The sequence below is a fragment of the Ascidiella aspersa genome, chromosome 4 (genome assembly GCF_963924565.1).
Source record: "Ascidiella aspersa chromosome 4, kaAscAspe10.2, whole genome shotgun sequence".
NCBI lineage: Eukaryota > Metazoa > Chordata > Ascidiacea > Phlebobranchia > Ascidiidae > Ascidiella > Ascidiella aspersa.
In genome coordinates, this window is record NC_139450.1 from 25,575,801 (window position 1) to 25,595,858 (window position 20,058).

Sequence of the window (20,058 nt, forward strand, 5' to 3'; positions counted from 1 at the left end):
TAAATTGGTGAAATACAGAGGCTGAGTCGGACTCGGGACGCGATGAAATCTCACTGTCTTATGGTATTACGGCAACACTGCGACTCGAACCGTCACAAGAAAAATACATTTTTATTACTTTTTCCAGGATGTTTGTAATGACAGTTTGTAATATAAAACTCTATGAGTCGGTTTCAAATTATTTTAATATTTAATTTAACAATTTGTTTTCTTGTGTTGTGGGCGTGAGAATTTCGGATAAAAACGCCGTTATTTTTAGTGTTGGGCACATAACTGCATAGGCCTACCATTTGTCCATGTAAATAAACACCCTGATTTGCGGTTTAAAAACAATTTCAGGCGAGATAAAAAAGGCAGGTTAAATACTTGAAAATCATTTTGGTCGGATGAAAATTCGCTGACTGGCTGTCGGCATTTTTTGCGAGTGTTATTTTGCTGGACAAGTGCTGCTTGTCAGACCCTCGCTCGACTGGAAACTGTAGATTGTAATTCAATGCCAACCCTGAAACGATTTAAGACTCCGTTCGCGTCTTTTACGTTTTCAGACCCAAATAAAGAAAGTTTGTTTTGTCCTGATGTAAATTATATTCACGTAATGTAACTTGAACAAAACCAATTACTCTTTTTGTAACGCCGTCACCAAATTTGTCACAGGCGCACATATTATAAAATCAATGAGTCAGATGTTTGGACTTAATTATGATTTTTAACACAGTTTGTGCTTTTCATTGTGTTGCCAATTTAATAAAGCAAATTTTATTTTTACAAGACTTTATAGCAGGGGTGTCCAACTCAAACATGCAAGCGTGCCAATTTTTATCTTATAACTTCTTCTAGAGTACCATGAGGATCTACTGTAGCCTATACATCGTTTGTAACGTAACAGGGCGTGACATTTAAAACTGTGGAATGTCTGTGATGAACTGATGCGTTAATACTCATAACGCTACAAAACAACTAAATTTTTGGGGGGCATAACCCCTGTGTCCCCTGGCTACGTCCATGTTTGTGTTCGGTTACGGTCCGGGAAAAATCAACCCAAAACCGACTCATAGACAAACGAACTTTAAAAAAGTTTTGTTGTAGCATACAGCGACATTTGTATATATTGTAATTTTTTTTATGATCCATGGATATTAAGCCTACCAGGTTTTATTTAATACTCATAAATAGGACAATTTTGCCCCAAAATGGACGGAAATCCAATCCATTTTTTTCTTACGCGTACAAACTTAACAAAATTGCCTTTAAAGGGTCACAAAAATGAGGCAAATTTGTATGTGAGACTCACAGTATAAGGTGTTCCTTTCAAATTCTTCGATAGTAAACAGTTATAAGAAAAATTAGAACTCGTGCTGTTGCCAATAAAGTCTTTTGACCTTTAATTAGTCGGTAATCCAATGATACTAACCGCCTTAATCGTCATTAAAAAAATACTAAACAATTTTGTTAAAGTTATAGACAAAAAACAAAACAGGAGGATATTTGAGCATTTTTAATCTTCTGGAAGGACCTTTTTTTTTAAAAGAGAACAAATTCTTGTAAAACAGAAGATATTTTAGCCCAAGTGGACATACCTTATAAATAATTTTTAACTTGGTGTAAATCGTTGTGTGTATAATACCATGACTGGAAGTTTTGAAAGAAAATCCCCTAACCTAGTTATTAAGGAATTTAAAACGAAGAGGCACATAGATTTATTTGTAATTGTTATAATTGTTACCGGATGCAAGCGTGAAGAGCGATCCGGTCAAACAGCCTACAGGAACCTTCTGAGGCTTTACCCGGCTAACTCGGGGCGGATCCAGGGTTTCGTTGGCACTCAAATACAATACTGTCAAAAACACTTGTTGTTCTCTGCGCCAAATAAACTTTAAAGCAGCCTAATTACGCAAAGCTTAAGAAAGAAGAAAATAGTTTATTTGGTTGAATTGGCGAAATTTTTGTGGTTTGTGGTCGCCAAAGATTCATGCCCAATTTTTTTTCGCTGAAATCCGACGCCAAGATAGGGCGATATATACGCCATAAGCAACAATTTTTTATGGTAAATTCTTTATGCTGGCGATTTTGGCTTATAGTTTTAGGCAAGCATTCCACGCCAAAGATCTGTGGCGGGGCAGTACAAGCATGCAATCGGGTTACAAAGAATCTGCACCCCTATTTCCCATCTATTACCCTAGAGGGGTGCACTTTTGACCTTAGTTGCACCTGGTCACTATGATTTTTTTGGTGCTTCACCCACGAGATCATATTGAGATCTGCCATACTTTCCAGTGGGACAATAAGGTTCTTCATGAAAAAAATTCAGCCTAACGTTATATGAGTACGGCATAGATGTTTAACCAGATTAAATTTGCATGGCTTAAATTGGGGGTGCTCCTGTCTCAGATCTCATGTGTGCATGGCCAAAAAATGGGGTTGACCAGGTGCAACTAAGGTCAAAATTCATATCGCCGTATAACATATGGGAAAACCGGCCGCACATTTCATGGGGGTTCACATCCCAGGACCTTGGATTTTTCAGGTGGAGATGATCTTGCAGCTTGAAATTGCGCGGGTGAAATAACATACCGCCCAAATTTGCGCGACTGAAATGCCATTATTTGTAAAATTTGCATGGCAGAAAATGGTGTACGATACTAAAATCAGTTAGCGCCACAAAAGTTTTGCGCTTTTTGCTGCTAACCACATTTTCTGTCACTTTTACATGAAATACGCGGCTATTTCCACCCCTAAGTGGGAACTGTGCTGGGGATTTATCCCCTCTTCAGGCCTCACCATCCAACCTGGTCCTCGTCTAGTCTGTTAAAAAAATCGCAGGTGCACTTTCCATACTTTCCATAGTAGGGGACGCTGGTCTAGAATCTTACCATATTTTCGTCCAGAGGTTTAAATTGCTTATATTATTTTGGGTAGGGTGCAAATTAGCATTTGGATTCGGGTGGGTCAAGTATTATTATTGTATTTACTTTCCTATAAAAAATTATTTGTTGTAATTTCAATTTTCACAACTTTTGTGGGAGTGGTAAAATGAAAGTGTTGGATTTCTAGACCAGTGCCAAAAGGTTAGGCTGTAAAAGAATGGAAAAGGCTAATCGTTACTGACTTATAATAATTCACACTTCTGTCCATGGATCTGCAAAATTGCAATAGAATTTCTTACATTGAAGTTCAAGACCCAATATTATAGAATTCCTAGGACTGCCCTTAAGTCAAAATTAATTGTTGTTATCAGACACACTTGACTCAACTTAGTGATCTGCAAAATAATGTATTAGTGATTCTGCAAAATAATGTAAAGACCGATAAGCATAAATCGGTTTCGGTGTACACATGTTTATATCAATGTAATCACAAATAAAATAATCCCATCACACATGATAAAAAGTTTTGTGCATTCAATACTATGGTAAACAAATATGGCCAACCATAAAAAATTGTAAAAACACACGTATAAAAAAGGTGGGTAAACAGTGGTGAAAACATTTGGGTAGGGCGGGAATTTGCAGGTGTCATTTCTACATTTTTTGTCATTGTTATTTCGCCCAAGCGAGTGCTGATTGGTAGGCACTCACCTGACTGGTGAATCCAAATTGTAATGTATCAACCCTTTATTATAAGGCTGGTTTGTAAAAGTGTTTTAGTTTAACTTATGCATTTAAATGTCTTACAATTGCAGGTATATTCAATATTTAGTTGCTAAAAATTATTGTTTTGTCTTAAATTCCTGAAATAATGCATATCACTTCAGCTGGTAAGTTCAATGAGTATGTTTCTATCATGTTGTGGTGCATGTTTTTTTATTGAAATCTGTTTTTTATTTGTAGCTGGAGTTATCTCGCTGCTAGATGAACCAGAGGATGAATTAAAAGTTTATGCTTTAAACCGCCTCAATGATATTGTTCCAGAGTTTTGGCCAGAAATTTCTGACCATGTTGAAAAGATGTAAGTCAATATTACCTATTAAATGTATAAAACTTGGATTTTTAAGAAAATCCCTTAAACTATGTTCGTCTAATTCAATTCAATTCACCTTCTCACTTTTTGTTTATTAAAAACTTAAAAACAGTTAAGAAGTGTGATGTGAATTTATGGTAACAGTTTTTAATAAATGGACGAGACATGGCTAATAAAGGATGGTCAGAATCATGTACTAAATAATTTTCTTAACTGCTGTGCTTTTCATTGCGTTGTTTAGATTTGGTTTTATACAGATGACTATACTCAAGGTTTGAGAAAATTTTCTGGTCACATTAATTAAAAAAATCTTTTTGAAATTTTTTTTTAAAATACCCCTTAATATTTTATCTTTTTAAATATCTTATATGCACATCATCAAAGTCATAAAACTCTTACAGAGAGGTTCTTTATGAAGACGAACATTTCAAGCACCGTGAGATCTCAGCATTGCTGGCTTCAAAGCTTTATTACTACCTTGGCTCCTACGAAGATTCTCTTAATTTTGCCCTGTGTGCTGGAAGTGCCTTCAATGTAAAGGAAAGTTCGGAATATGTGGTCACAACTATTTGTAAGTTTAGTAAAAACAGACATTCTGCAAGTTTTAAAAGACATACCAGCTTTTATTAATGATTCACATAAATAGATTTCCTCTGACATACCTTTGACTCCAAAAAAGTTGTTCTAATTGAAACTGCCGTTTTTACACAGCAGCTAAACAAAATTATTATAAGATATTAAACTGAGTAATGTTTTGTATAAAATGTATCTACAGTTTAAGACAGGGGTCGGCAACCTACGGCCCGCGGGCCGGATCCGGCCCGCCGATGAAATTGATCCGGCCCGCCGCCTCTTTGATAAATTAGAAATGAGTCTATTTCACATACTTTTTGAATATTTTAACTACGTAAGAGCGAAAAATGTTCGCGCTTCGCGCGAATGACCTTTCTGCATCCGGTTTGTTTACGTTTTGATGCTGTCTTTTAAACTAGATTAGGTCTTTATCACCGTTGCGCCGTGGAAGGTTGCCAAGTGCGTCGCGGAAAAACGGAAAACATACTTATTCTAAAATATTGGACATATATTTTTTAACATTTTATTTATTTTTCATTTTCGGCAATGTATGAAAACTTGCAAGAAATAGAAATGCCCGTATACAACAAAAAAATCGCGCTCGCTTCACTCGCCAGATCTATTTTGACCCAAAAGGTTAACAAACACTGAGCTATCGATGAAGTGCGTTCCATCAAAGTACTTTTATTGCACTTTACATTCGTTGCACGGATGACGACGTGTGAACTCTAATTTTAAACCAAACAAACGCTTTTTTTATTTAGCGCTTTGCGTCAACACTTTACTGCCTCCTTAAATGTAATTAAACACGTTTTAAAGTGCAAAAACGATCCGAGGCCTGCCTGATCCACATTTCTAATATGTTAATAACACAATTATTAGTTAACATTTTGTGCGGCCCGCAGAGACCTTTCTGAGTTTGGTTTTGGCCCGCGACTAGAAAAAGGTTGCCGACCCCTGGTTTAAGATGATACTTTTTGCTGGATTCACAAAATCATGATATGCTTTATTTTTTAACGTTATGTAGGCCTACCTTATTGTCTAATAAACACTGGTTAGTTTATTATAATAAACATGGGCATTTTTAGAAATTTTATTTTTGGTCAAATATGGGGTTGACATCTATCCTCACTTACATTTCCATTTATGTCTGTAAAAATTGCAATACACAGCTAAAATATTGGACTTCTCAGGCAAATGCATTGATCACTACACCAAGCTTCAACAGCAAATTCATGATGCCACTGCAAATGACACGATGGCTCCAAAAATAGACCCAAGACTTGAAGCGATTGTAAATCGTATGTTTGACAATTGTCTGGAATCTGGTCAGTACAAACAGGCAATTGGAATTGCAGTGGAGACTAAGCGACTGGATGTTCTGGAAAAAGCAATTAGACTTACTGTAAGTTATATTCAAAACAGTTAAACTTCCAGGGTAAGGATTTTGCCCTTGCATGCATGCTAAGGCGAGTACAACTTTCTATAGGCAAATTATGATTGCGAGTGCCCTAAGCAAAAATGAGTTGCTGCTGTGTGACATGCTGGACTTAATTATTATAATAAATTTCAATGTGCAACAGCCAACAATTTTTGTCAAACCTTTAAGAATGAAGGTTTTTCTTACATTTATTTGCTCGTGGTATTTCATCAGGCAGGTGCTGATTGGTAGGCAAATATTAATATAGTGTCAACCCTGAGTCATTTGGAACACATTACACAATACACATGTTTTCTTTGTAATTTCAATAGAAAAGCCGATTTTATTAGGTTTTATGCTATGGTTATGTTTAGTTCTGTCCTATATAATATCAATAAAATTACACTTTTATAATAGCAGTTTAGTGTTCAAATAGTTTTAATGAGCTTTTTTTAAGTAACTTACTTTTGTGAATTTTTATGTCCTAAGTGATGTATTTTATTGCTGACAAACCAACAGAAATCTTTACTTTAAGTGAAAGGAGAAACATTTATTCTTTAGAATTTGTGAATTGGGTATTAATTTGGATATATATATATAAATTATTAAAATTTCAGTTTATATTGATTCTTTTCTGAAAATCCTTTGGATGTTAAGGTAGTCATTTTTTAGGCTGTTACTTTTAAATTGTCGTACAAGTTATGTCATATATATATATATATATAATATACTAAAACATACTTTATAAATGTACATTATTTCCAATTCATATTATATATTTAAACAGCCAAAACTGAGTGAGGTTTTGTCATACTGCACAAACCTATGCACGAGGGTCTTACAGCACAAAGGGTTGAGAGAAGACATCCTGCGCCTTCTCGTTCGACTCCATTCCAACTTGGCTCCCGGCTCAGCGGGAGCTGGCTCCGAGCCAGATTACATCAACATCTGTCAGTGTCTCATTTACCTTGATGACCCCGCCTCTGTGTCTGACATCCTCCGCAAGTTAATAAGAGGCGACCAGGTATAAAATGACCAATTTTGTTTACTAATTTGTAGTTTTGTTTTCGCGAATTGTTTTTATAAGCTTAAAATTTGGTTATAAATTTCTTGTTAGTAATATATATAATTTTTTTGGAATATATAAATGTGCTTTGTGAAAAACTATATGATGCTAGATTCCAGCTAGCTATGTGTGAGTTTTTAAGGAACACATTCTGTTTTATTGTCAAACAATACTTATATTAACTGCTTTTGGCATTCCAATGAGAACAAAAAAATGCCAACTGTCAGTGGATGGTGCTTTTTCTGTTTTTAATAAACATGACGTTAACTAATGATACGTAAGCCATAATCGTTGGTCAAAACCTAGCTTCATTTGTTACTTGAACCGCAAAGAGCCACACTTTACACACATGAAACAAAAAGAATAGCCTATAACTCCATTTCTTATTCACTCCCACACAATGATTGCACGAAGCGCGAAAAAAGTGTCTTTATTTTGTTTAATAGACAAAATTTTAATTTAAAAGGAGACGCTCTTTCATTGAATGTTCATTAAACTACTTGGCATTATATTTTAACAGGACCAAATATCCCTGGCATATCAGATTGCCTTTGACCTCTATGACAGTGCGTCTCAACATTTCCTGTCCGACATTGTGCAAGCTTTAAAGGCTGGCCTGTCTCCTGCCCCTGCTGCCCCAGAAACTGAAGAAAACACTGGTGAAACAAAAACTGAAGCAGATGCTGACAAGGTACTATATGCTATTTGTCGAACTTGTTAACTTGTTGTACATAACCGTATGAATTTATCTCATTGCAATGACATTGGTATGTTGCAGTTAAATGAAAGTTGAAGGGAGTATCTTAAGCTGATCTTCATTTGTTCCAATTGTGGTGTAATGGCATAGGTGTTGCAAACAACTGTCAAGCTCAGGCTGCCTAGCGTATTCAGTGTATTAAATAAACCCACTAAACTTAAATTAATGAAAATAATCACAATTAAAAACCGTGATTTATGGAAAAGTCATAAATGAAAAACGTTGTTTGTTCTTATCACTAAAAGGAAGCAACTGCACCAGTGGAGTCGCAAGATGACAAAAACGTCAGGAAATACACAGAGTGCTTGGCCAGGATTCTTGGTGGAGATGAAAGCATTGAACTTCATCTTCAGTTTTTCATTAGAAACAACCACACCGATTTGCAGATATTGAAAAATACCAAAGATCAGGTAAATCAGTGTATTCAACTTGTAATCTATGTGCTAATCACCTACAACAATAGTACAATAGTATGTGTGCAAAATTTTTGCAAAGATGATATATGCCATTTTCAAATTAAAAAATAGAAATATGCTAGATATGCAGTTTAGTCCATATGAGGACTTATTTTGCTTGCAAAATTTTAGTTTTACTTTACAAAAATTCTCATTTTCGAAACATGCAAGGTAAGAAGGTAAACTAAACAAACATTTGAACAAATGAGCAATATTCTTACTTCCTGTTAATTTTGCCCTAGGTGAGGAATTCAGTTTGTCACAATGCTTGTGTCATCGCCAACGGGTTCATGCATTGTGGAACCACAATAGACCAATTTCTCAGGTAACATTATTGATTTTTGTAATACCTTTTTGTTCAGAACTAAGGCTGCCCCGATTCAGGCTATACCTGATATTTGTGGTATAATCGTAGGACTTTTGGTTGTATACTAATTGCTATGGTAAAGTAAACAAAATTCATAAATAGAATATGAACTAAGGGGTTTAGGCCAGTGACGTATCCAGGGGGGTTGGGGGTTCGGACCCCCCCCCCTTTTGTAAGTGACAATATCGTTTTTTGTCAGCGTTTAAACTCACCGTCCGAAGCTGCGTGTTTTTTAGGGTTGGCTGAGCAATTGTGTGTTCGACAATTAACATCAATAAATCAAGCGGTCTTCATTTTTTCTAGCTGAAAATGTTGAGTTTGGCGGTGCTGATGTTTCTCTATGTTTTCTGCCCACGTTGATATAGATGTTGGTGTAAGACAGGGGTCGGCAACCTACGGCCCGGTGTAATTTATCGGGCCTGCTGCCTCTAACTATATACGAGTCCATTTTATATACTTTTAGACTATTTTAACTACGTAAGTGCAAAAAATTTTCGCGCTTCGCACGAATGACTTTTATACGTCCGTTTTGTTTACATTTTAATGCTGTCTTTTGAACTAGATCAGCGCTTCTTTACCGTTGCGCCGTGGAGTTATTGGACATATATATATATATATGAATATTTTTTTTCAGTTTCGACAATGTAATAAAAACTTGCAATAAATTTAAAAGAAATGCCGTTATACCAAACAAAAATCGTGCTCGCTTCGCTTGCCAGGTGTGCCCTCACTTATAACTATTGAAGTGGCGTTTTTATGTTGTGCTAGTCGAATAACACCGGGGAAAAGCGATCTTCGTGTAGTAATGCAGGTGGCGAAAGACGTGCTTGTAATTTAGCGTAGTCCTGTACATGGATCTACCAAAATCAATGACATATATTTCACGGTCTTGTTTTCGTTTTTCTCCAGAAGTTAACGATTGCACGCTAAGCGATTTCGCAGCTGGCGCCTGGCAGGAGTGTAGACGACACACGTCGCATGTGTACGCTTTGCGCCTAAAGGTTCGCTTTTGCTGGATGTAATCGGCTGTTTCTGATGATTTTTATTATTTATGACGTCATTAACGTCAGATGGAAAAACAGGGAATTCGCCAAGTTGAAAATTCGGGACCCCCCCTTTTTTAATTTCTGAATATGCCCCTGGTTTAGGCCAGAATTTTCTTTAACATTAGGAAGTTCAATTTACCTTCAGTTGTTTTTTGTTTTGATCTAATTATTGTACCAAATTCACATTTATGTTTTTTTAAAGTGTCTCAATCTCTGCGTATATGAAAACGATTAATGCCCAATTAAATCTTTTATCGTTTTTTTTTTACGTACATTGTAATTACTGGCTATATAATTTAAATTTTACGCAGTAATTATGACACTCAAGTCCATAATTAATTCATTGGTGTTGGTAAATCATCATATATAAATATTTCATGAATAGTGTAGTCATGTTTCACACGATGCCGATATGACTACGCAACACCTCATGTCATCAGTTTGATGTAGTGTCCGCAACGCTATCATATCTATAATGTTATATTTCCAGGAAGAATTATTTGTAGGTCCAAACATCACTGACATTGGTCCTAGCATATATGTCATAGGATGGTTTATTTTTTATTTCACCACCTCAAAATTTCTCAATAAATATGCCATTTGTAGTGTCCGCAACGATCTGTAGTGTCCGCAACATTAAAAGCACTTGCACAATAATGAACTGTTTTTGGAACATTCATAATAAATAATCGCAAAAAAGTAATGATGGAACACCCCGTGTCACTTTTAGAAAATGCATAACAAAAGATGGCGTCAATATGGAGTGTAATAGATTTGGGACCTCTCCATGGATTTCCTTCAAACAACATGGAAATAAAAATAAAGAATTTTCAGCATTTAAAGTATTTCGCTACAATTCTAAGTTCACCTGTTTCATTAAAAAGAGAGTCAATCATTAATAGGTATTTGCAAAAGTGCTTAAAGATAACACTAAAAAAATTTGTAAAGTCCTGTTCTAGTTTGCAGTAATCCATTCATTTGAAGTCATAGTGCCACTTTTTGCATCACACACTTTCAACTTGGGGCCCTGGGAAGTGGAACAAATGCTGATAACAATATTTATCATCATTTTTTACTGATACCATTTTATAACATGGGCAATAGATAAAGCAACACCTTATTCTGATTTACATCAATGTATATTGTTATATTGGTAAGATTTAAGGAGTCCAAAGTGTTATATTCTATTAATTATTATTTAATACATGCAATAGATACATATTGATGTACAACATCAACATTTACTTTACAATTTTCATAACTTGTGAAAGTAATTACAAGTGCTCATCACGTTTATATGTTTCTGTGAAAATAAATAGTTTATGCTTTTTAATGTTTCGCGCTCAGAAATGACTTCAAGTTGTCTTTTGTAAGTCTCGATTGGTCAAACCACTTAAGTATATTAAAATAGTGCCTTGCATTTATAAATGTGGCAAGTGTGGCTTTTTATAATGAAATTTTGAAAAGAGTTATAAATATTTTGTAGTGTCCGCAACGCTATATTTTCACAACGGGTGCCCTCATAAAAATGCTTATGAAATTCTGAATTTACTTGATAAGACAATAAAATTCCATATCTGAATAGCTGGATACATGTAGTTTGCAAAAACACATATTTCTTATTGATTTGGAACAACTTAGTTTGTGACCATTTTGCACACAATCTGCACACCTTATCCTGATTTACATGAATGTGCTTTCAGGGAAAACCTGGAATGGTTGGGTCGTGCAACGAACTGGGCCAAGTTTTCAGCCACCGCAAGTCTCGGCGTGATTCACAAAGGCCACGAAAAGGTATATGCTTAGCTATAAACAGTAAATACAAGGATCTAATATCTATGTTGTGACTTGTACCACAAAAAGTTTCATATAAACGATATTCGCTTTGGTATATGCTTGAAAGCGGCACTGATTTTTTGACAGGCTAAACCTAAAACATACAGCATTTAACGAAATAAATTAACAAGGCATAGAATACATCTATCAAATACTTCCAGGTGTGCGTATTCAACCCACTCAAGGGAACCATCATGAGATGATTAGTTACACTGTGCTTTGTTACGGGTAAAATTAACTGTCAAGAATACAACTCGCCAAAATAACACATATTTATCCACTACGCAGATCAAAAAATACGTAATGTCACCGTTTAAGTTGTTTTCTTTGTCTCCTGCTACTTTGTTGAATTATACTCTGTTCGGAAATCCTGATTTAAATTTCTCGGAATCTCTCACTTTATTTAACACTGTGCATCACTTTTTGTTAGCGTATAGTAGATTGTGATGTAAATTATTCCCAGTGTCCAATATTGAGTTAATACTTAGTATTCCTAAAAAAAACGTCTGTTACTTGTTGTAATTGGTATATTGACAAATAGTTTTCCGCCTGATTGTCCATAAATCATCAAAAAAAGAAAAAAAGCTGAGTTGCTAGCTATACGTCCGTTTATGCCGTTTTTTTAAACAAAGATTAACTTTTCCCAACCATTTGTTTTTCATCCAGGACTCGCTCAACCTGATGTCGACCTACTTGCCAAAGGATGCGTCAGGGGGCAGTTCTTACCAGGAGGGTGGTGGCCTGTACGCCCTAGGCCTAATTCACGCCAACCATGGCAAAGGAAAGATCACAGACTACCTTCACTCACAGTTGAGCTCCGCATCTAACGAGGTAAGGGTTTAATTTCATTTAAATGTCCGCCCCTTACACTCGCCGACACTTAGACCATTAAAGTAGCAGCAGAGAACAGGGCTTCTTAACCAAGGGTACGTGTACCCCTTGGTTTCACGAAGCACCAAAGCAGAGGGTACGACATGCAGTGGGAAGTAGTGCGCACTTAGGCAGATTTGTGAAGAATGCGTAATTTACGAAAAGCAACAACAAAAGAGCCAATAGTAAATTGACTGATTGTTTGTGTGTTGAAAATACTGCTAAACTTACAACACTGTTTTAATGCATGTATTCAACGCGTAATTTATAAATACACTGAGTTTAATTCCTATTATTACAATTTTATTTACTTAACGTCGACCATCGTGGACGAGGAAATTTCATGAAACATTACTTGCAGTCCAGCTTAAATATAAATGTTTTCTTTTCGGGTTTTCAACAATGGTTACAATGGCTAAATTAACGTTGCGACGTTGTCTGCAAGAAAAGCTTTCCATCAAATGGCTATTCCTCGTTGTCTAATTTGCCAAAAGTTTACATCGTTATTTATAGTTTGTATTCTGCTAAATGACGAAATTAATTTGTTTGCAGGTCATAATCCACGGCGGGTCCCTCGGTCTTGGTCTGGCTTCATTAGGCACGGCAAATCATGGTAATGATACCAATCTGTGCTTTCTGCTTTGTTAAATGTTGTTTTATTACTGTTTTCTTGAAGACCATCGCCACTGATTTACTAGATAAATGATAAAAGCGAAAACAATACTACAATTAAAGTTGTATAAAATATTGTTTAAAAATAATAAAATTTAAAACTTAGTTTTACCATTGTTCTGGAAAAACGACTGATGCCACGTATGTATTAACACACGCTAAGTTCTTCTATAAATTAAGTTTCTTGTTTAGTTTGATATAGTCAATCTGAAGGCGACGAGGCAAAACAATGCCATGTGAAGACACCACTTCAAAAAGCACTGGCCTCGTTTACATATAGTTAAAAGTTGGCAAAAAATATTCTTCTCTCAGGGCCACATTTGACACGTAGGGCTTTTCAAGCTGAGCCAATTTAAAAATTCTATGTAACACCAATTTTAAAATAAAGTGCAATGGATGTACGACTATCACGCGGCCCACAACTACGTGATAAACACTAAACTATCCAAAAGTAACTCGCGGCCCACGAAATATGGCTCTGCGACCCACATTTGGACCGCGGCCCACAGTTTGCCGACCACTGGTTTAACCTGTAACTGTTCTTGTATGCAGATGTATACGAGTTGTTGAAAAGCAACTTGTATCAGGATGATGCTGTTACTGGTGAAGCGGCCGGTCTTGCAATGGGTCTTGTGATGATGGGTGAGTAGCGAGTAATGAGTAAGGATTGTACTCTGCTTTTTTATCATGCAGCTTGGTTGATTTTAAGATGGCAATGTGTTATTCCGTTTCGACTAGGTGGTTAGCTGCAGGTTTATTGTTGTTTAATGGTGCACAGGAGTTATATAATCAGGTCGTGTGTAACTCAATTATAGGTAACTCGGGTTGCTTTTACTAAAAAACGGTAAAAAACTTTCTGGTAATATTTATTTTCTTCAACGTTTCGGCCACCTATACACTTATACAGGTATCCGTTTATCAGGGAATGCAACATATGCAACATTCCCAGATGAAGGCATTCTGTATAGGTAGCCGAAACGTTGGATAGCATTAACAAGTACCGGAAAAGCTTCTTTTTAGTATACGATGCCTAGTAGCAAAAGTATATTTATCAAGTTACATTAATGTTATGATTACGCTTCGGTGATTTTTTTCTTTAAATAAAGTTGATATACCCACTGTTAAGTGCTTCAGCGATTTTTCCCTCGGAAAAACAGCGCAACCCCAAAATAACCCACCCAACTGGGCAAAAAAAAAATATAGAACTTTCGCAAAAATATCTTTTTGTGTGTTTCAGGCTCGAACAACAGCCAGGCCATCGATGATATGGTCGCTTATGCGCAGGAAACTCAGCACGAAAAAATCATCCGAGGTCTCGCTGTCGGCATTTCTTTGGTAACAAATGGTTATCCTGGCTAAAAAAACATCACTAATAGTTTCATTCGTCAAATACTGTTATCTCTGCGAGCATCGCGTTGTACTTATTTAACTTTACCTTTTTCTGTAATGTTGAATTAATCTGTTATATAAAGCGTTTTTTTTTTATTGGCACAAACAAGATGTTTATATAGTTTATTTAGGAAATTATTTTTAATATTGTTTAGTAAATACAGGTGTCAAAATGTCTAATGAACGTTATCCAATTAGAGTTGGAGTGCAAATTTAAAAACACAGAACTTGCCGACTACTTTACCTTTTGTGTAGTTATGGTGTGCCTGAACAACTTTTATGTGCTTATGGCATAATGATAAGCTGTGTGCCTGGGGTTTGTTGTGTATCGTTGTCTGGCATCACCTCTGCAGACGTTCAAACATGGGTGGCCCTGGGTTTGCATCGACTTACAGAGTCATTATTGCACACAAGGTTCTACACAAAACCAATGTGTTGACCCAGATCTTGGAGAATAACTATTTGTCAAAATGAAATGTAGAGTTTACTAAGTATAATAATAATAGAACAAGAATTTGCTCAGTCATATTTTTTCCATTAAAATAACATTTCCTGGTAAAAATAATTAAAATTTTGATCACACTTTAAATTACCAAAGTAAATAAAATATTTTAGTTACTCTCTCTAATTCAAACAAGAAAACATGTCCCAAGCATTACACAACAAGGGCACAACGAAACGCAAATGTTCTACATTTAAAAATAAAATAAACTTCCCCATATGGCTAATGGTTTTAAAAGCAGCTAAAATACAGGAACTTTCTATTGTCGACAGCATCCAACCGAAGTGAAAATTGATGCCCAAATACGCACGCGTACGCATTCAGTTCATTTAGATTCACTAAAAAGAATCTGTTTGTTTGCCTCTCTAGGTGATGTACGGGCGAATGGAGGAGGCCGACCAGTTGATCGAAAAGCTGATGCGCGACAAGGACGCCATCTTGCGGCGTTGCGCCGTGTACACGATCGCAATGGCTTACGTGGGGTCGGGCAGCAATAAGGCCAATAGAAAGCTGCTGCACGTCGCCGTGAGTTCAACCATACTTTTTTTTTCTGGATTTAACGGAAATTTATGCTTAAGCGCAACCAAAGCCTACAAAAAGAATTACAAAAAGATTCTTGTTGGATAAAAATCCAACGCGAAACTCCGGCCCGGCAGTTGTACGATTAGATAATTATTGTTGACGATATGAACCTTGTGTGCAAAATCAACCGGTTTCTTATTATAATTTTTTTTTTATAAAAATACAGTTTTAATTAACTAAAATGATTTTATTTTAGCTAGGTTGTTTTGTTACACTATAATTGGATCTGTAAAGCCAAGTAAGACGAACAAATCAAAATCATCTTGTTAAAGACGTTTTGATACGCACTTGTCGAATATATCCAAACCTCACTTATAAAAGGTGGAACGCAATTCTAATCATTTTGATATAACGGCATTGTAAATGTTAATTGTATACCCGTGTTTTAGTTACAGTAATTACACGAATCTAATATCTACGTTGCGGTTAAAGACTCTCACCACAAAAAGTTTCATATAAACGATATTCGCTTTCATGTGTGCTAGATAAAATTCATATATCGACAAACTCTTATTGTACATGCTTGTTTTCAGCAAAATACTGAGTTCGCGTGCGCATTTTGGCTAAACATCGGCCATTATTTTGCGAGTAATGGTTCTTCTATTTTGCATCGCTAATGTTCCTATGCATTGTTTGCTTTATTCGTTGATATTTCCCATTTTCTGTTATAACCTGAATTCCCTATACCTTCAGGACCAACTGACTCGACAATCATTTGTGGTCCGTCGTTTATCCCAGCTACTGTGATCGCATTGTACCATTAAATAAAGAGTTACCTTATCTTATTCCTAGGTGCTAATTTCATATTTTGTCCACTAGGTGTCAGACGTCAACAACGATGTACGTCGAGCTGCTGTTGAGGCTCTTGGATTCATTCTCTTCAGGTTAGTGGTCGTTTACTATGTAGTGTTAAGATAAGCGATTTTTATTTTTGTGAAACGATTTGATGTCGTTGTAAATATATATTGCACAACGATGGGTTAAATTTGTGTGGCCAGAGATCATTTTTGTTCACTATTATCTTACTCTAGATCAGGAATGGCAAACCACTGTCCCGTGGATTTTAATGATTTTTGATGACCCACTACCGAGATAGCACTATACTGTTTAAATAAAGTTTCGCATAATAATAACATATAAATGACCCACTTGTGCATTTTGTAAGGATTAAGGTCGTGTTTGTGACCCGCACGATGAAAAGGTTCGCCATCCCTGCTCTAGATGAAACAATTTTTAATCTTAATTGTAGAAATGTCAAATATTTATTTTTGACAAAAAATTATCCGATCCGATACTAAATGACGTTTTCTGTATGCTCAAACGACGAAAAGTACGAAAAAAATGAGTTTTAAAGCCGAATTTTGTTAGTATTACCTATAGTTTAGTTACCTTCAGGTGTTAACATTTATTTTTGGTAAATTAACCTTACACGTTGCGTTGGATCGCATATCTGTCCGGAAATTTCTACAACAATTTAGTATTGGATCGTCACCGATCCCACCCTAATATCCGACCTCAGACCTTTTTACTTAGCTCTATTATCCACCAAAGCGTGCGTATTGCGCTGGAATATAACTGCTGACCAAACAATTGGAATACCTGCAACGAGCTGTGTACTACTACAGTAAATAAAACCACCTGTCGGTGTGTAACCAAACATACTTTTACGAATCGTTGTTGTTGTCTGCTAGGCCTAGTAAAAAGGGCAGTTCTGTATCCCGATTTACGAGAATAGGCTAACGAAATGTTAAAACAATGTAGCCAAAACCGAAGACCCCAATCACGACTCAGAAAAAAGTTACCTGTATTTGCAAACTTTTCTGCGGATTTGATTAAAATGACGTTTTTTATTTGATTTTATTTAATTTAACAAAAGTTTGATATTTTGTTACATTTAGGTAAGAACAAATGTACGTATATATATATTTATAAAATGGAAAGTTGCCTCCAGTTATTGAAATCACTATTTGAAAAAAAAATAAAAGGTTAAATAGCTGTGTTGGTACACCGAAAGCCATCGCAGACTCACCGAATCTGTTGATCTATGATGCAAGCAGAGCAGACTAGAAAAACAACTAGCCTGCAGTGAGGTTCGAACTCACGACCTCCGGTCAAGCCGGGACCGTCGCTCTACCAACTGAGCTATGCAGGCTCAGAAGGGAAGGAGTCGAGAAACAACCATACGCCAATGCTTGCTCAATCTGTTATTACAAGCAACCTCATTGAAGGGGATCCACAGCACCATATCATTTATTCAATGAAACATTCACACATATGTGTGTTAATAGCTGAGATCTAGCCCTTCGAAGCTGCGTTTTGACCAACGACTACGGCTTACGTATAATTAGTACACCGAAAGCCATCGAAGACTCACCTGTTTTTTCTAGTCTGCTCTGCTTGCATCATAGATCAACAGATTCGGTGAGTCTGCGATGGCTTTCGGTGTACTAATTATACGTAAGCCGTAGTCGTTGGTCAAAAAGCAGCTTCGAAGGGCCAGATCTCAGCTATTAACACACATATGTGTGAATGTTTCATTGAATAGCTGTCTTGGCTCGCAAATCAATGCTTAAATTCGCCCAATAGTACCGATACAACCAAATTGAACCAATAGTATCATCCGCAATCCGATATTATCAAACATTCCTAATTCCAATTTTATTTGTTTTTTTAAGTATTTAAATATATTTGTTTTTATATTCCGTTTGCATTTTCACACTTAATCAATGATAGTTTAAGACGCGGCGCAAAATCTCTCCTGTGTGCAGACTTTCTGCGTTTCTGGCCAGTTATATAAGCAATGTTTTGCCCATTCTGGGCATTTCACATTTTTTAAGTGTCCGCAGCTTAGCGTTGTGTAGATTCCCTACAAAATCAAAGTTCCGCCAAAAGTTAGTAGTTCACGCAATGTTTGCCGTTTGTGCAAATAGAAATGTGTTTGTCATGTGGCTATTATTTCACGAGTAACAACTTCCGAATTCTTCGACGAGATGGCACAACGTATCTCGTTTTCGATTCGTGCAAAATATTACGTCATTTGGTGCAGCCATTCAGTTGCGCAGTCAATATAGTATTAATTATTTCGTGTGCCTAATGCATCAAATCTCCTCGGAAACCTCTTTCCATCTTGAAACCAATTTATTTTGCGCTTCGCGTGATTGATTAGCTAGCTTCAGATGCAATTGCAACTATGACTTTTTCGAGAACAGCACTCTGCATAAATTTATATAAATTATATTTTATAATTTTTTTTGGGTGTTGGCACATGCAGGTTGTACTTAAGAACTTAGTCAAATGCAGATTTCAAACAACCTTCCTAGTTTACTGTATCACTTATCAATTAGTATTGGGGCGTCAGACTACGGAAATCGGTAAAAAGTGGCGATGGGAAAAAAGGTTAACAAACACTGCACCAAAAGGTCACTTTTTTGCACCTTTGCTTTCCGGTGTGACAAAATGCTTATTATTCAGTTTGTGACATATTTTTTGTTTTGACTTTCGGAAATTCCATTTTCCTGTTTTCCGGAATGTATCGAACCGCTACTTAAGGCGGGGCAGCTGCTTTGCAGTTGGTGGCTTTACGAGGCACTTATCGTGTATCGTGGACCAAGTGGCCAATAGCGAGATTGGATTTCGGTGTTTGCTCATTAGTGAAACCAATAACTCACCAGTCGCATACCCTTGCCAATGCCGATTAGTCGGCTGGGGCATTGTTTTTTCGTTCCGTCTTAAGGGCGCAAACCGCTTTTCTCCCTGTTCGCGCGTGCAGCTATATTGTCGCGAAAAATACGGGAAATCCTCCGAATAAATGAAGCACCTAGTACAGTACAGTACATTAAGAGTTCGGTTTTGCTTTACATTGCGTTTAACTCCCAAGTCAGGTTTGGAAAACTTTTTTATTTATTCGATTTAATTCTTATTTGTTGAACATGTCGACTATGTTATCGCAAAAAATTATAAAAATCAAGACATGTGGTAACTTGATTTCAAGTTGCTCTCTTGTATCAATGTTTCAATCAGTTTATGTAAGGTTCGTTTAAGTCTAGTTCCCCCCCCCCCCTTCAATTCTGTTATTTTAACACTTTCAAAAATAAGGAATCTCTCGCAGACAAAAGAATTTAACAGAAAGATTCATTTCTTCACAATTTTTTTTTACTCCCGCTTGTGCTTCTACGTCGCGCATTTTAATTGCTTTCATTTCTACCTTGACCTAATAAAGCACGGTTGTGCGAAAGCTTGTCGTGACTTCAATACAACCTGTCTTTATTAAGTGCCACCTGGTTACCCTGTTTAGAATTAGATAAATACGGCCATCTACAAATATTTGTAAGAATGTATCCTTCGTCAACAATACTTGCATATTAGATCTGTAATTAGCCTTTAATTAATAAAAATTCGGTGTAGTATGGACTTCGTACGACTTTTTAACCTGACTCACGGTTTACTTTGTGCGAGTGTACAAAGCCTCTTGGCCACGAATAGCGCCTGATTTCATACGCTATCTTAGGTTTGTGGTCTTTTTATCAGCGCTTCTGGAGCAGGTGGCACCAGTTTTGCGACATTGCA

At 36.3% G+C, this 20,058-nt stretch overlaps 1 protein-coding gene and 1 non-coding gene across 5 annotated transcripts in view; one reads left to right on the top strand and one right to left on the bottom strand.

The window, feature by feature from the left end:
• Positions 1–3,678: 3,678 nt before the first annotated feature.
• Positions 3,679–20,058, top strand: part of LOC146157152 (26S proteasome non-ATPase regulatory subunit 1-like) — a 43,134-nt gene continuing 26,754 nt past the window's right edge. For 3 of the 4 annotated variants that reach the window (XM_083388511.1, XM_083388509.1, XM_083388512.1), the window contains exons 1-9: positions 8,023–8,183; positions 8,471–8,553; positions 11,345–11,435; positions 12,144–12,308; positions 12,900–12,960; positions 13,572–13,661; positions 14,257–14,354; positions 15,280–15,435; positions 16,312–16,376. In XM_083388511.1, coding sequence (XP_083244637.1) covers positions 8,519–8,553; positions 11,345–11,435; positions 12,144–12,308; positions 12,900–12,960; positions 13,572–13,661; positions 14,257–14,354; positions 15,280–15,435; positions 16,312–16,376 — 761 coding nt within the window. In that variant the 5' untranslated portion in view covers positions 8,023–8,183; positions 8,471–8,518. Of the gene's footprint in view, positions 3,755–3,827; positions 3,946–4,358; positions 4,529–5,723; positions 5,936–6,737; positions 6,975–7,536; positions 7,708–8,018; positions 8,184–8,470; positions 8,554–11,344; positions 11,436–12,143; positions 12,309–12,899; positions 12,961–13,571; positions 13,662–14,256; positions 14,355–15,279; positions 15,436–16,311; positions 16,377–20,058 lie in introns of those variants that run through there. The other variant, XM_083388510.1, reaches the window with a different exon arrangement.
• On the bottom strand, positions 17,570–17,644 carry Trnaa-ggc (transfer RNA alanine (anticodon GGC)). Its single transcript has one exon. It is a non-coding gene; the product is annotated as a tRNA-Ala (tRNA).